At 38.6% G+C, this 16,614-nt stretch overlaps 1 protein-coding gene across 4 annotated transcripts in view; it reads right to left on the reverse strand.

The window, feature by feature from the left end:
- Positions 1-16,614, reverse strand: part of NBEAL1 (neurobeachin like 1) — a 125,217-nt gene that overhangs the window by 23,290 nt on the left and 85,313 nt on the right. For all 4 annotated transcript variants that reach the window (XM_042470460.1, XM_042470448.1, XM_042470437.1 and 1 more), the window contains 14 exons: positions 15,860-16,165; positions 15,606-15,755; positions 14,824-14,981; positions 13,235-13,359; positions 12,208-12,334; positions 10,520-10,668; positions 9,276-9,409; positions 6,817-6,918; positions 6,266-6,361; positions 6,030-6,154; positions 3,937-4,077; positions 2,293-2,423; positions 1,818-1,927; positions 673-790 (listed from right to left, as the gene is read on the reverse strand). In XM_042470460.1, coding sequence (XP_042326394.1) covers positions 673-790; positions 1,818-1,927; positions 2,293-2,423; positions 3,937-4,077; positions 6,030-6,154; positions 6,266-6,361; positions 6,817-6,918; positions 9,276-9,409; positions 10,520-10,668; positions 12,208-12,334; positions 13,235-13,359; positions 14,824-14,981; positions 15,606-15,755; positions 15,860-16,165 — 1,972 coding nt within the window. The remainder of the gene's footprint in view (positions 1-672; positions 791-1,817; positions 1,928-2,292; positions 2,424-3,936; positions 4,078-6,029; positions 6,155-6,265; positions 6,362-6,816; positions 6,919-9,275; positions 9,410-10,519; positions 10,669-12,207; positions 12,335-13,234; positions 13,360-14,823; positions 14,982-15,605; positions 15,756-15,859; positions 16,166-16,614) is intronic.

Here is a 16,614-nt window from a genome sequence, read left to right on the forward strand (position 1 = left end):
TTGATTTAATATTACATTCTATGCTATAGTTACACACAAGCCTATGGGAGTTATACTCCAATCTAGAGACCTTGTGGTCTTGGAGCTGCTGGCTTGGAATCAGAATGTCTCACTGAAGCAGACATTCCAGCACCATACTGTACAGATGGATCTCTGAATAAAAGTTAATCATTCTACCTTTAAAATTTCTGCCGCAAGCACACATTAGCTACAACAGATGGCAAAGTGCACATTAACAACTTTTAACATTCTTGATACACAAAAAAACAAAAACAAAACAAAAAAAGACACAAAGAATTTTGAGTTTTTAAAAAATTAAACTCTGTGATTTAAAGTCCTTAGTTGATATCTTCCTCTAGAAAGTAACCTCTGTGTATGATGCGAGCATGTCTATCTTATTAATATGTAATAGATTATTTACAAACTACTAACTATATATATAGGGTTGTAATGAAAAGATAATATTCCATGGACCTGGCTACTGTAAATGCAGAAGAAATCTTTATGAAATAAGAACTGCAACATCATGTTGTAATGTTGCAAACAGGTAGCAGTGTACAAATTGTCGCCATTTTTCTATAAGGATGCTGTAAGACAACCTCCACCTCAACCCACCCATGATCTATCCCTTTGACACACATGGATACATTACAAGAAAGTGTGGTTTGGTACCTTCATAAGTACAGTAATAGAAGACATTAAATGCCTCTATTGCAGCTGGCCCCCTCTGTTTATATCCAAAAATCAAGTCTATCCACTCATGCAGATGGGCAGAGACATATTCTGATTCCTAAAACAGAATGAAAGAATATATTTCAACCAGTGCTTTCTTGAGAACTTATTACCAGCTTTGCTCTTTTAAAAAACAACGGATACAAAACACCAAATGGCAAAATATTTACTATTCAGAAGTTCAGTTTTGAAACAAAAGTATTACAGTACTTACCCATTTACTGAATGAGAATCATATATTCAAATGAGTCAGTATATAATATTCTAGTTTGAGCACATCTTTAATACATATATGTTTTGGGAAGCGTAAAAGGGAGGGGGGATTAAAATGAAGTGTTAGAAAATACAATGAACCTGTAATCTGTCTAGGGGAAAATAGATGGAAAATAACCTTGAAAGAAAAATGGAAACATATTGAAGCTAGTATTTAGAGAGATAAATACTGCTGCTTTTCATACTAGGAGGTAAGGCCCGCCATACCAATGTAGCAATCTATTTGTTTATATATTAGGCTTATATCCTATTTGTCTTCGCCAAATGAATTTCAAGACAGTTTGTAATATTATTAACAAAAAAGAAGAATTCCTTTAAAAGACAAATGAACAATATTAAAAGCAAATTAAAAACACATAATAAAAATTTGATCTTAGCCAAAAGGCCGAGAAGCTAAAGATTTAGGTCAAGATTTAGATCAAAATATCTGATTAGATCAATGGGGAAAAAATTGGAAGAGATGATTTAACACACTCCAAATTATGGCTTAAAAGAGAATATGATAAAAATGAAATTCAGGTGGCACTGGAGTGGCATTTAACCCCACATATCTTGGCAAAAATGAATATGAATTGTAAAAATACATGTTGGAAATTTGAAAGGGAAGTTGGTACTTATTATCACTGCTGGTGGACTTGTTAAAAGGCACGAGAATTCTGGTCTAAAATCCACTCCTCCAGCTTAGAGATTTTAAAGACAGATTTGAATGAAGATCCAAAATTATATTTATTAAATATGGTTGAACAAGATCATACTACATGCATTTTCAGTTCTCTGTTTCCTCCAGCCAAGGAAGTGGGACAATAGCTTACCAATGCTTTCCTGTGTTTATAAATGAAGTCCTCTGGGGAATGCGCCCATTTTGGGAGGACAACATCATTCACTACTTCTTTTGAGATCTGCAACTGACCCAAGTTGAAATCTGTAGAGTACAGATAAGACAATATGGTTTCCATGACTGATCGTACAAAACAAACAGGCACTTATGAGAAGCTGATATTGCCAAGGCCAGATTGGAAGGTGGGATCCACTTGGAACTTTATCACAAAAAGTCATTTAAGAAAAAAATGATACAACAGAAGATTATACAGATAATGAACAATACAGCATAATCTTGTTAAAATTACTCTCTTTTTTGGTCAGGTCTGATTACTTATCCACCTTCTATGGGATCAGGACTCTATTCTATCACCTTACTTAAGCAGATAGATATAATCAAGTTTTCATCAGGAAAGCATGCCAAGAAAATTATGGTTTGTAACCTGTTCTTGATTTGACTACACCTACTATTTTGATTCTCTAAGAACTCTGGGAAGTAGAAGAATTCTGGGATTAGCTCTTTCACATCATTTGGATTCTCCATGAGAGCTTGCCAGGTAGCAGAAATGGAATGGAACTGCCGATCAGCACAGTCAAATCTGTGGGGTAGGAAACACACAGGTATATCCTGAGAAGTTTTTGAATATCACCTCAAATTACATAGGTTAAGTTGTTCTTCATTTATATCTTACCTTTTCCCCTCAAACTGAAACTCAATGGAGTTTCTACATTACACTTAGATTTCGCTGTTTATTGCATTTCAGTACAATGTAATGACCATACTCAGCATGTACTCCCCTCAATAAAGGACTTCATCATTCTCCAACAATCCCAACTGTTATTATTATTTTACAGTTCATTCCTATGAAAGTTAACTAACACTTCCTAGGAGTGTAGTGGAGTCTCCCTCCTTGGAGGTCTTCAAACGGAGGCTGGATGGCCATCTGTCGGGGATGCTTTGATCTGGATTTCCTGCATGGCAGGGGGTTGGACTGGATGGCCCTTGAGGTCTCTTTCAACTCTATGATTCTATGATTCTAAGAAGTAAGACCCAGTGTATCCAAAGGCATTTCATTCCTTGGTAGGGGAGGTTCTGATGGCATGTTTTTAAATTATTTTTAAATTTTTACTTCTTCCAAGCAGCTCAGAATGGTGCACGTTTCCCTCACAACTCTATGAGGCAGAATACAGTTAAGAATAAGAGCTCCAGCAGGAATGAGAGTGCTTTGAACAAGCATCTTTCTAATGTGAGGAATTCAAAACTAACTGTAAAGAACTTAAATTGGGATGGAGATGGAGAGAAAGGGACCATACACAGGCCAAAATAAAGCTGCTTCGAGTCACTTTGGAAGTATGCTGTTTAAATGACATATGCATCTTAAGAGGCCAGAAGCCTCAACAAAGCTGTGCTCCAGTCCTTGGGAATGGAGCATGGTTTCGGCGTGGCTTCTGGCCTCTTAGGACGCATGCAGCATTTAAACAGCATACCTCCAAAGTGACTCGAAGCAGCTTTATTTTGGCTTGTCTGTACAGGCCCAAAGTTACCCATTCTCCAAATCTGGGAGATACTAGTTGACAGCAGTAGACTGTGTCCCTACTATCTCACAGCAGAGATCTGACATAACAAAGACCCTTTTCTTTTGAAGAACAGACACCCTTCAAGAGAACCCCAAGTGAGCCAGATTCAGACCATCTGTAGGTTGGATTGGTCCTGTGGTTCAGAAGTCTGCCTCCCTGCTTTAACCAGCCTAGTTATCATTCTATGTTTTGGCATGGGAGTGCAATGTTATGCTAATATTCTAGCTGGCAATTTAGAAGAAATGCATTCCTGTTCTGTCAGAAGAAAGTGAATTTGGGAGAGGGGGGAAGAGGTGTTTTTGTTTTTATCAAAGGCTTTGTAAGACTTATGGCTTCCCTGCAATGTTAGTGGGGTGGTGGTAATATTTATCTGAAATCTCTGAGGACCCATCACAACACAACCATGTAACCTTCAGTTATTCAAGGTAGAGGAAAATAAAATATTAAAGAGAAGCGTGTTTCTCAGAAAGATGACAATTCAACCATAAAAGAGACTACAAGAATTAAGCCTTTTCCTATTTGTTCATGTCATACCTGCCACTCTGGAGCTGGATATGTAACGTGGTAAAAGGCTCTACTCGAATGAGGTAATGCATAACCCCAGCTGCATTGGAGTAGTGAGTACCATAGTGGAACTTGTCAATAATTCCAAGAGGATCTTCAAAGTTCTCATACCTAAAAAGAGAGAAGTGAGGAGAATGAGAAAGCTTCCATTATTCTAAAACTGGCTGATTTTTTTTTTCAGTGGCTGAAGGAGATGCTGAGATGGATGAGACAGAAACTTTAGAATCCCGTCCCCACCCATTTAGCTTGCTATGTCCTATTGGTAGTAATGAAGACAGTCACACCAGCAGTACCTATGCTGAGGACTGGCCTTTTTACAGGGTTTTGCATTGGGTTTAATTTGGAAAACCTGACTAAATACAAAGAATTGTAGAATCTTAAGAGCTGGAAGGAACCACAAGGCCATCTACTCCAACCTCCTGCCATGTAGAAATACACAACTAAAGCATTCCTGAAAGATGCTCAGAGAACCTCTGTTTAAAGACCTTCAAAGACAGATAGCCCACCACCCTCTGAGGCAGTCTATTCCACTTTCAGACAGCACTGAAAACAGTAAAAATGTTCCTCCAAATGATCAAGTGGAATCTCTTTTCTTGTAATTTGAATCCATTGGCTTGTTTCTGAGGCTGCATCTACACTGCAGAATTCATGCAGTTTGACACTGCTTTAACTGCTATGGTTCAATGTTATGGAATTCTGGGATCTGTAGTTTTGTGAGATATTTAGGCGGGTTATAAACCGCCATAAAGTACGCGCTCCGCGCGTACTAGGGTTAGGAAGGGCCATATTAGGGTTAGGAAGGTTTTTACCTTCCTGACGGCCCTTCCACCCAGTACGTGCGGAGGGCGTACTTTTTTGTGGTGCCCATCCACATGGGCGCCGCCATTTTTACGTATTGGACGCTGTGCGTCCAGACGTGTCGCGGCGGAAGTGACGTCGCGAGGGCGCACTCCACCCCTCGCGGCGCCACTTTCGCGTTCCAAAAAGGAGCGGCATTTCGCCGCTCCTTTTTTGCTGCGCAGGGAAGCCTCGCGGTCTGGCAGCTGGGGCTTCCCTACGCAGCGAATGGCGGCGGTGGGAAAACGGCCCCTTGAGGGCCGTTTGTAACCCACCTTAGTCTCTGTCAGATAGCTCTGGTGACTCGCCAAACTTTGTAATATGTAATACTTATTGCTTCACTACCATATTTTCCAGACAGTATCAGACAGGGCACAATTTTATATATATCATTCGACAGGCTAGATTTTTGGTGTAAATGGGTATGTGAATTCCAGAATTCCTGTAAAGCTACTTTTTAAAAAGCTTCTTCTGTTACTTTTAGTGACTGAAAGCAATTTGTTGTCATTATTCCTTATGGTGCTTAAACGAGTAACGCAGTGCGTTATCTGGTACATGACACATTGGTGTTTTGTTCTCTTAAAAATACAATGGGTAAGGAAAGGAGATAACACTGAAGAACGTCTGTTGAAGAACCTATAAAAAAGTTCTTTAAAACTAAACTTAAGAAAGTAATATTGTTACTTCCAAACTCTGATGTATATTACACAAGGTCTAGGATGCCACCTGCCAGGTTTCTACAAAGCAGTCATGACCAAAGACAGTACAAAGTATCAGCAAGAAACTAGTTCCCAAAGAAAATGTGAATATTTGGTCTTTTTCCTTTATTGCTTACCTTCATGCTGCTTTGGGTCACAAAGTGTCTAAAAATAACCAGCATTATTCTTTCCCACCTACAGTGGGACCTTCCTTTATGCGGGGGATTGATTACGGACCCCCCTGCATAAGGGAAATATTGCGTATGCTAGAGCCCCATTAGAAGTAATGGGGCTTGTGCCCGCGGGGTGCGTGAGGGCTTTTTCTGGCGCAGCTTCTAGCGCATGCTGGAAGTCATGTAAGGCGCACCTGTGTATGACGTGGGTGCACTGTATATCATTTTCATGAAGTTCTTTGCTATCAATAGAACCAGCATCAGTTATCGGAACAGAAACTAAAGGCAAACCAAAATATAATATGACAATATTGACTTAATACTTCTGAGTAATTAATTACTTTAAATAAAGTACCTTTCTTGTACAGCCTTGGCATTCTTTTCATTTGCCACACCAATGGGTTTGGACAAATCTCGGAATACTGCAGGATTATTCAGATCCAGTTCTTCAGAAGTGTAATCCCGTAGGATCCACGGAAACTTGAATAAATGGGGGAAAGAGGTCTTATTAAAATCTGCTATCTGTGGGTTTTTGGTTTTTGTAAAATGCTTATACTGAATCTTACTGAAACAATGGACAAAAAAACTTACTACAGGATATTGTGCAAGGTCATTGTAGGTTCGTCCTGCCATAGTATTTAACTGAATGAGGTAATCAAAGTTGGAAATCTCTCTGTTCACCCATTTCTAAAGATTAAACAAAAGCAATATTGAAGGTATTAATGAATAGGACAGGAAATCACACATCTAACCAGGAAATCACACATTTTATCACTGCATCAAGTAACCAACCAACCACCTGACAAAATTAAGGGAATATACATTCCTTCATTTGGATTTTTATCCCACAATATTCAAACAATTCACAGTAGCCTATGATTGAAGACAAAATCCCCAGCCGACAGCCAGATTTTCTGCTCTTGATTCAAACATGAGATATTTTGGATGAAACTATTTCTCAATAAAAATGCTGCAATTTAACCACAATGTCTGTCATCCAAGTACAGTAACTCTTGGAAATGAGGTTCAGGCTGTTAAGGTTTTTTAAAAACTATAAGAGGAAGCAAGATAATTCCTCATGTCATCAGGAGACATTGATTAAAAATAAAATTTCCAAACCATTCCTGGTAATATCATCCTACCTGGGTCAGTCCTGATGCTTTAAATAATTCTTGGGGAGATCTTGTCCCACTAATATTTGGAGAGCACAGTGATAGGATCCGGCTATACACTTTATTTCTAGCCTACAAAAAAGAAGGTACACTGTGTGACTTGTCCAATAAAATACCAATAAATTGTATTCTGCACAGAATGAGCATTTGTCCCTTATGGATCTTCTTCCTACAGGCGCACACAATACACATATCAATTTAGCCAAACATTTTCCCTTCCACTTTCTACAAAATATAAATAACTGCCTTTTAAAAAGGCCAATTCACAGAGTTTATTTATAAAACTATTTAGCTGCCAGCATAACAGCTTAACAATGATAAATGCATGTCTCTGGTGTTCTTTTTTACTCTCGTTTAAAAGAATAAATAAACCTTTAAAAGCTTTTTGAACATTTAGGATTACAAAGATTCATAGATCTTTATGCTTTACGCTATAACAGGATATAGCAGATCTGTTGCCTCTCCTTCTAAAGAGCTGAATTTCTGGGTGTACTATTAATTACAAAGATGCTAGAGAATGACATAAAATGTGGGAAACACAGTCAAAATGCCTCTAAAAGGTCTAAAACGCCCTTTAAATGTGACTATAAACATGGCCAGAAAGCACTACTTGTTACATCAATAAAGTGATATCATTCACAATCTATGTATTGCTTTTCAAATGTAACTTCTATAAATCACCATATAAAGCCCTATATAAAGCCCCTTTAAGGAACTCACTACAGGCAGACCATGTTATTTATAATTTATTATTTTCAAGCTCTGGCACAGAAGCATTCAACTCCTGTCAGAGAATAATCAGATTCTGGAAACTATTTTTACACAAATAGTTTGTTCATTGGCTATCCAGTTGCGGTGTTAATACACATGATGAAACCAAGGTCCAAAACACACTGCAGAAATAATCCAGTTTGAGACCGCTTTAATTGCCCTGGCTCAATGCCAAGGTAGTTTGCCAAGACATTTAGCCTTCACTGTTAGAGAGCTCCGGTGCCACAACAAACTACAGTTCCCAGGATTTCCTAGCGCTGAGTCAGGCAGTTAAAGCGGTCTCAAAGTGGATTATTTCTGCAATTTTGGACCCTAGTCTTCTTTAAAAAAGTTAACAGGCCAAGTAAGGTTTTGCAACCAACCCCAATACTCTGTAGACCATATCTGTATGATACATGGCTTTCAAGCATGTGTATTACATTCACATGTTAACAGTTTTATCCATGCTTTTTTAAAAATTAAAACAATAACAACTGAGGTACACCTAAAAGTTCTAGGTCTAAATCCGGTTGTTAGTCCAAACTAAAATAGAATAGATCCACTGAATCAATAGGAATTTGGTACATCAGCACTTCTGTAATCTCTATTGTTTCAGGAGGTCTGCTCTGTTAAGAACTAACATTTGCACTTGGGGTATAATGAGAGAAAAGGTCTTTAGCTGCTCCATCATCACATGTTCTGTGTGCCTTTTTAAAAAAGCACTACCAGGAATGTTTTTGAACTGTGCAGCTGAGTAGACACCGAGTTGACATTCACTAAGGCTATATCCACACTGTAGGAATAATCCAGGTTTAACTTCAATGTTATGGAATCCTGGGAACTGTAGTTTCGTGGGACATTTAGTCTTATCTGTCAGAGAACTCTGGTGCCACAACAAACTATAATTACCAGAATTCCATAGCACTGAGCCAAGTGGCATCAACCTGGATTATTTCTGCAGTACAGATGCAACCTAGGAGGCAATCTCTAGAAGTAACCTAACAGTTTTAGGAATTTTACTCTTGAGCATGAAGATCCTTTATGAAAAGTCTGGAAATGTTAGAATTGGATAAACTTACAATGTATTTAAGAGGGAAATGGATAGACGATTCTGAAGATGATTGGACCCGGCTTAAAGAATTTTGTAACAAAATTTGGATATGATATCTTGTATTAGTAGCCCTTTGGATCTCTTAGAAAGAATATATGCAAAAACAGCTGTAGGCTTTAAATAAGAACAAAATTTTATTTATATATGCGACCTTTCTTGTATGCTAGGTATGATCTATTATATGTTTCAACTACAAACAACAACTCCAAGTATTGTAGTAAGAGATGTAAGAGGTATGACATAGCATACCAGTAACAAATCACAAACCAATATTAACCAAAAGTCGGTAACGACCACTAGTAGTAAGAATGCAATTATAATATTGCTCGAGAAACAAGTCAAGCAAAAAAATAATTGTTCAAGGGTGGGAGGAAGGGAAGGGAAGGGAAAGGGTAAGGTGATTTGGGATGTAATAAAAAAGATAAAAATTGTAAGGTACATAGAAAACATGTTAGCAATCGGAGAAGTATTTTTATAGTTTATGTAATATTAGAATTAACTTCAAGTCCTGTACATAACAATGGATTATTATTGTATCTTTAAAAATAAAATTTAAAAAAATACATACCTCCTTTTTAAAGTTAAGGAAGTAGTTAGTTTGGTCAATAAAGAAGATCTCCAAGGCTGATCTCCTTAAATTATAGCGACGCAAGTGAACCTCTCGAATTTGAGAAAGAGGCCATTTAAAATCAAAACCTATACCTGGAGAGAGAAGAATTTCAATTATTATTCTGAAATATGTTAAGCAACTACACATATACTGCTATCATAAGGGGCAAGGAAGCCTGGTTCAATGGTTCAGAAAAGAAAATATGTCCATAATGATCTTGTAATATAATCTGAATCACAAATCCCTGCAATTTAATGACCATAGTCCATTAAACCCCAGATCTCCTCAACCTTGCATTCCCCAATCTTCAACCAGAACATCTATATGGATTGTGGATGATATGAATTGTTGTCTAGGGGTGCATCTACACTGTAGAAATAATATAGTTTGACACCACTTTAAGTATTATAGCCTCATTCTAGGGAATCCTGGGATGTGTAGTTTCAAATCTTTAGCCTTCTCTGCCAAAGAGTGATGGTCCCACACCAAACTACAAATTCCAGGATCCTGTAAGATGGAGTCATGACAGTTAAAGTGGTGTTAAACTACATTATTTCTACAGTGTAGATGCACTCTTAGTTATCTGGAAGGCGCTTCGGTGGACAGAAATGAATTATAGCTCAACCTCTGAACTATAACATGTTAGGTGCAATTCCCTAATACAGTACAAAAGTTGTGGGGGGGGAGGGGGGGCTGAGCATGTCTGCATCTGCATATTTATATAACACAATGGTAGATGCATATACATACTCTACTCCCTGTAAATCAACAGTTGTCAGTATCCCTGATCTACATACATGTTGCACAAGCAGGCATCTCAAATGCCTCTTCCTGTACCAGTATAAATTTCCATGTGTGGTATTACTGGGGAAAGATCAGAGTAATTAACTAAATTCTATGTGTAATATTTTGCCATGGAATTTCATTTAATTCTGAAAGAAAGTTTACAATGCAGGCAACACAAAGAACACAGATAGTACCTCAAACTTCCTATTGCTGAGCAGATTCTCTTGCCAATAACTTACCATTAGGCTGAGTTGCTGCCCATACTTTCCCCCCATGTAATGCAGGATTGTAGCCAAATGTCTAAACTATCTTTAAATAATATGTTTCATTGCAGTTATATTCAAAACTTGACATGGGGTTACCAAACTGACTTTATAGTGCTGTATGATACAAAGAAAGTCTATCCAAGACCTTACCTTCCTCTTTCTCAATGCTTCCATCATAAAAATAAATATGTTGGGTAGTGACCTCCAGTTTGCCAGGTATTATATTAATTATTGTAATAAGTTCACAGTCTTCAGAGAGCACTAGTTTTTCTTTCTGGCTCTGTTCTTCCTTCTCATCTCTGCAACAGCAATACAAGATGATAATTTGAGTTCCAAAAATGGGAAGAACAAGGTTAAGTATCTTTAAGCACATTTTATGAAAACACTCAAATCCACCCTGGTCAATGATAATATTACAGCTCTAGTCACGTAACTGGAGGTAAAAGCTGAGAAGGGTGCTCCCTGACTAAACTTTCAATGTTTAACCATTCTACATCAGTCATGGAATTTCAAGGCAATGTTATTTTCCCTGTATAATCCTACCGTTTCCCCACTGTTTCTTCCATCTTTTTTTTTCTCTTATAGAAAAACTGTTAAAAAGACGATAGCTGCACAATGACTTTGGATGGTAGAGCAAAGAGCCCTCCATTTGGAAGTGCACTTTGTCTGGAAAAAAGATCTCATCTCCAACCTTAATCATAGTTAATCAACCGTAACCAAGTCTACCAATCTTGCAATTAGCACTAATCATGATCTACCCTTAACCAGGATTCTCTAACCATCCTCAGATCTTGCTTGAGAGGAAACTTGGTTAGCACCAGATATAGCTAAGTTGGGTCAGGTACTTTCTTTAACTATAGTGAATGTGGGAAGGAGAATGTCATTCTAAGAAGAACGACGCTACCGTAAAGGAGGATGTGATCCTGGGCTCAGCTCTTTGCTAAGGTTAAAAGATTTATGATAATATACCTGCTTTCTAGATAACTTGACAGAATGCATTAATGCATGAAAACTAGCAGGATTACCGTAAACCCTTTTGGTACAAGATGAATGCATGCTACACCACATGGAAATAGCTGCAGTGTGAAATGAGCAGACTCCCCCTTCAACTGCAGCTCCCAAAATGCAGACTGGAGAGAGGTAGGGCTGTGATGGTGGAGCCAATGGTTTGGTATCTCTCTCTTATACTCCATACAATGAATAACTGCAGAACTGAGTGCCAAAATATGGCTTACATTAGGATGCAGTCAGAATATATATGCTTCGGCAGGCACTGTAACGTGTTCCTGATTAAAGTTTGCAGCTTTGCCAGATAATACCACCTGATACCTTATTGCAAATTCTGCCCTACCCTGAAGGCTGGCTCTCTAGGATATTTTGCTGTCTTGTTGTTAATGTTAATAGGTTTTTTTTAAAAAAAAATTGAAAACAATGTTATGGAGTAGGATGTTGCAAAAATTCCTACTCAGAAGATACAACTTCATTCTTATCCTGCATGCAATGTTAAGTATACCACGGTCTCTCTTTTTTCCTCTGGAGAGACAGTATTTTTATAAAATGACATGGTAATTTCTACATTTTGCTAACACCTTCTCAAGTTGAATTTCATATCCGGGAGCCAACAGTAATTTTAAATATTGATTGATTGGATCTATAGCCCACCTTTCTCCTTGGTTGGGATCCAAGGCACCAACTAAGAAAAATTTGAAAAGCATTTTATGATAACGGCACAGTAATATTATGTTGAAATCAAATTAAGACACTAAGCATGTCTAGCCGACAAGTATTAAGTTGATCTTTGGATGCTGGCCCTTGGTTTCCCATCGCACACTACATACATGTTTGCACTGGATGCTGGATCTTCATCTGGCAGTTCAAGGATATCATCCTCCATATCACTGACTTTCACTTGCTTCACAGCTTCCAGGAGCAAAGTCTCACTTGACAATGGCATTTGCTGCACCCCTTTTGAGATAAAGCAAGGTTTCCAGGTAAACAGTCAAATTTCTTTCATTAGAGAATGTACCAATGAATGAAGTAACTGCTTAAAGACACAGCTGTTCCCTTTCACCACTCTGCCTTTACCAAATTTCTACTAAGTCACATGAGGAATTTCTACCACAAGGTGCAGTGATAACCCTATTAACGTAACAGTGATATATTCAAGCCTTTTAGTCCAAATCTCAAGTCAAATCTTAAGTACTTGTAAGATACTTTCAGGTTGAGTCTCAAGTTGAATCTCATATCCGGGAGCCAACATTATCAGAAAAAAAGGAAGCAGCACATGCTTCTCAGAGTGGAACAGCAAACGTGGTAAGCAACGGGCTTGAGGTCTGCTTAGCAGCCTGTCTTTGCTGCACATCAGAAGAGCCTTCTAAAGCTTTTCGAAAGCTTTGGAACAATCCTTCCACCTCAAGCCTGTTGCCTCAAGCCTGCTGAGTCAAGTTGAGTCAGTGTGTCACTTACTGCTGAGTGAAGTCCACTGCAACTTAGCTTACCAAAGGGGACTGGACAAATTCATGGAGGAGGGGGTTATCAATGGCTAAGTCATTGTGATGGCTAAATGTAATCATGATGGCTTTGAGTGCTAATTGCTGAGAAATATCAGAGGAGGATGTTATCCCACACGTCTCCTGCTTTGGCAAAATGCTGGACTAGATACACCATTAGTCTGTTCTATCATGTTCTTCTGCTTGCCATGTCCTTAATTTAATTGCACTGCAATACATTTTACATGAAAATACCATAGGCTGATTTCCTCAGAAAGTGGGAAAGTATATTTTAGACAATAACAAAATTGCCTGACACTGAAAAGATTCGGAATACTAACATTAATAGATAAACACATCAGCTGTAATATCTTACCTAGATTGTCCCTGAGGGCACTGGCCTCCTGGTGAGAATTGAAATTGTAATTCTGTACTAATTTTAATCTCATTCGTGAGTAATTTTCCACATTTGAAATTTTCCAGTGAGTTTTATTTGGTTTCCTGATGAAAATAATAACCACAAAATAAACTAAAATACACCATACAAATAATTAACTTCTAGAAGAGTTTATACTGAAAAGTCATGATAGAAACAAACAAATGACATTATTTTACTGCATATAGGTTTCAAAGTTCCCAGACAAGATTATTTATCTGAACCTAAATCCAATTATTAATTCCTACCAAGGCAGACACATTGACTCAATGGGTCTTTCACTGATGTTAGCTTACTAAGGGCCAAAATAGATGGCTCAGTAAAGCCAGCTTGTAACTGGCTTGGGGGTGTTGCATTTAGACACACCATGTTCCCAACTTGCCCGGACACCACCTTGGTGATTACACACCGGCCAGCTTCCAGGCTACTCAGGGGCATGGCATTTAGACACCACTTGCCCCAGAGCAGGCGAAAAATTGGCTCCAGCAGCAAAGTGGCAGCTTTTTTCTACCACAAATAGGAGCAGATTTTTTTCTGCTCCTATTTGGGGTGGAAGCTGGCTGGATTGGAGCCATAGCATGCAGTTGCTAAGATTCTGGGAGCTGAAGTCCATAATCCCTTATAGAACACAGTTTGGGAACCACTGACATATATTATTATTATTATTATTATTATTATTATTATTATTATTATTAACCTTTATTTATGAAGTGCTGTAAATACCGTAGTATGCAGATATGCAAAGCCCCTGCCTCAGCTAGCCATTGCAGGTTGAGTATCTCTTATCCAAAATGCTTGGGACCAGAATTGTCTTGGATATTGGATTATTTTGGATTATGAAATATCCGTATTTGCGCATATATATATATACACACACACACACACACACACACACACACACGAGGTATATAAGGGAGACTCAACCTGTACTTGTACAGGAATGGCTTCTCCACAGAATCTTCTCACACTACTCCAATAAAATGGGAAGTTTACAAGGATTGGGGAAAAGGTGGTCACTTCCCACATGACTAGCATCCACCCAGGCGGGAGTGGGCAATGACCACGTGTAGAATTCAATAAGCAACTGATACAGTGTTGACAATGCTGTGCCTACATACAGATACAGAACCATGACATCATCTGCAGAAATAATCTGTGGGGTCCTCTTGAGGTCTTGGCAGATTATGTCAGCATTATATCAAAACATTTTGAGTTTGATCCTACAGGACTCCAGGTTGATTCAGCCTTCCATCCTTTGGTATATCAGTAAAATGAGTCCACAGCTTGTTGAGGGCAATTGACTAACACAGTGTAAACCATTTAGAGAGTGCTCAGCACTATAAAGCAGTATAGAAATGTAAGTGCTATTGCCATTGCCATACTGTATCTGTCAACACTGTATCTGCCGTTTCAGGTTACGTTGACTAAAAGACTGTATCGCTAGTTAATTTGTCAAACTCACAGAGAACAAACCAAGTCAATATGAGATGATGTCTGACAAAGCAAGAGAAAATAGCACCTTTTCCTACCTTTCAGCCCAGGGGCCCTGTTCACAAGTGAGGTAGAGTTTGGTGGCCCTCCACTGCCTCAGAGTTGCTGTGTGTTGGTTATTCAGCTGTTTCAGCATGCTATTGTATCGCATATTTTCCTGCCGTGCCTTTCGGTTAAATGGCTCCACAAAAAACTCCTACAGGAAAATGTTGTAAATTAAGCTGACAGAATTCTAAGTGCTAGTGAGGTTATACAAGAGCACTTACCAAAAGCACAGCAAAACAAAAACTTTTACACAAGCATCCATTTTAAATAACCCCAACAACAACCTAAATTAAAGCAGAATCAAGATTATTCACTGAGTACAGTAGCCAGAAAAAAGACCTACTCGGACATTTGCCAGCAACCTCAAAATCAAAGATATCTCAGGCAAGTCCTTGCATGAAAGATGAAGGCAGAGATATGTGGCCCTCCAGATATGTTTGACTGTAATTGGCTATGTTGCCTAGCAAATTAAAGTCTAAGAACAACTGAAGGGCCATATAGATTAGGACTGAATGATCTGCATGCAGGAGTGAACAGAATTACATCATCTGGACTAGAGATATGATTCCTTTCTATGTGATTTTATTATCTATCAGATACTGACCCAGGAGGATGTTTGTACACACAGCAATGTCAGAATTCAGTCTTGGAGAAGCCCATCCCAGACTGATGCCACTACACTTAGATCAGACAAGAATCATCAGGTCAGGCAATGACCCTGTTGGAAAGTCCTCTAAAAAATTCACTCTCTGCTTCTGAAACATCATGATTCTACCTGGAACTTGAGCTTGCTTTCTCCTCGCTCCCGCTCTCGCTTATGGATGTTCACCATCAGTGCCTCATAGCAATCCTTCCAAAACACTGCCATATGTTCATGGCCATCACTGAAAGTGCTGAGTTCATACTGCTTCATATTTGGAATAATCTGATGTACAAAGGGCAAAGAAGGTTAAAACAAACAATTTTTCTGCTGCAAGAAAATGAAAGCACAAATGTCTGTGTGTGGGGGGACGGGACATCACAACTTACATATTTATCGATGTAAACCTGCCATTCGTCAGTGCTGCAATAATCCTGGAAGTCCTCAAAAAAGGAAGGGCTTCCATTAGTAGATGGCAGGGATGGCAAGTGCAAGTTCATGAACAGAAGGTCATATATTTTGGATATAAGAGTTCGAACAAGAGGGATCAAGAAGGAATAGGTTTCTGTTTTTTCTCTAATAGATCTCCTCAGGATACCTTCCAACTGGCCCAGGAGGTAGCAGGACTCTGCTTGGTTGTCAAGTACTTTGGTCTGAAGAAGGGTGTTGAGTTTGGCTGCAGCCATAGCACAAACCTGGAGAGCAAGAAGAAAATAAAGAGAAACCCATATTCCTAACAAACAAGCTATACAAATTCCTGCAAAGCTATTTTGGGGTGGACAACTATGGCCCTCCAAATGTTGTTGGGCTATAGCACCGACCAGCATAACCAATGGAGAGGAAATATGGGTGGTGCACTCCAAAACATCTGGAGAGACACAGCTGCCCCCCTTGGTGTATAATCAAGGTATAGTTTCAAATATTCTTCTATCTTGGGAAAATCTGTTGATCTTCAGCAAGGTTATTGAATCATATGTCAACTGTCATATGCCAAGAGCAAAAGTTTGGAAGTACAGGATACTGTTTGAAAAAACGTGTTACTACAAACCATCACACATCTTCTACTGGACACTTTCTTTTATTACAAAGTTCCTGGCAACTCAAAGAAATAACCTTATAACAAACCATGGGAGCCCTAGTTTAG

The sequence above is a fragment of the Sceloporus undulatus genome, chromosome 1 (genome assembly GCF_019175285.1).
Source record: "Sceloporus undulatus isolate JIND9_A2432 ecotype Alabama chromosome 1, SceUnd_v1.1, whole genome shotgun sequence".
NCBI lineage: Eukaryota > Metazoa > Chordata > Lepidosauria > Squamata > Phrynosomatidae > Sceloporus > Sceloporus undulatus.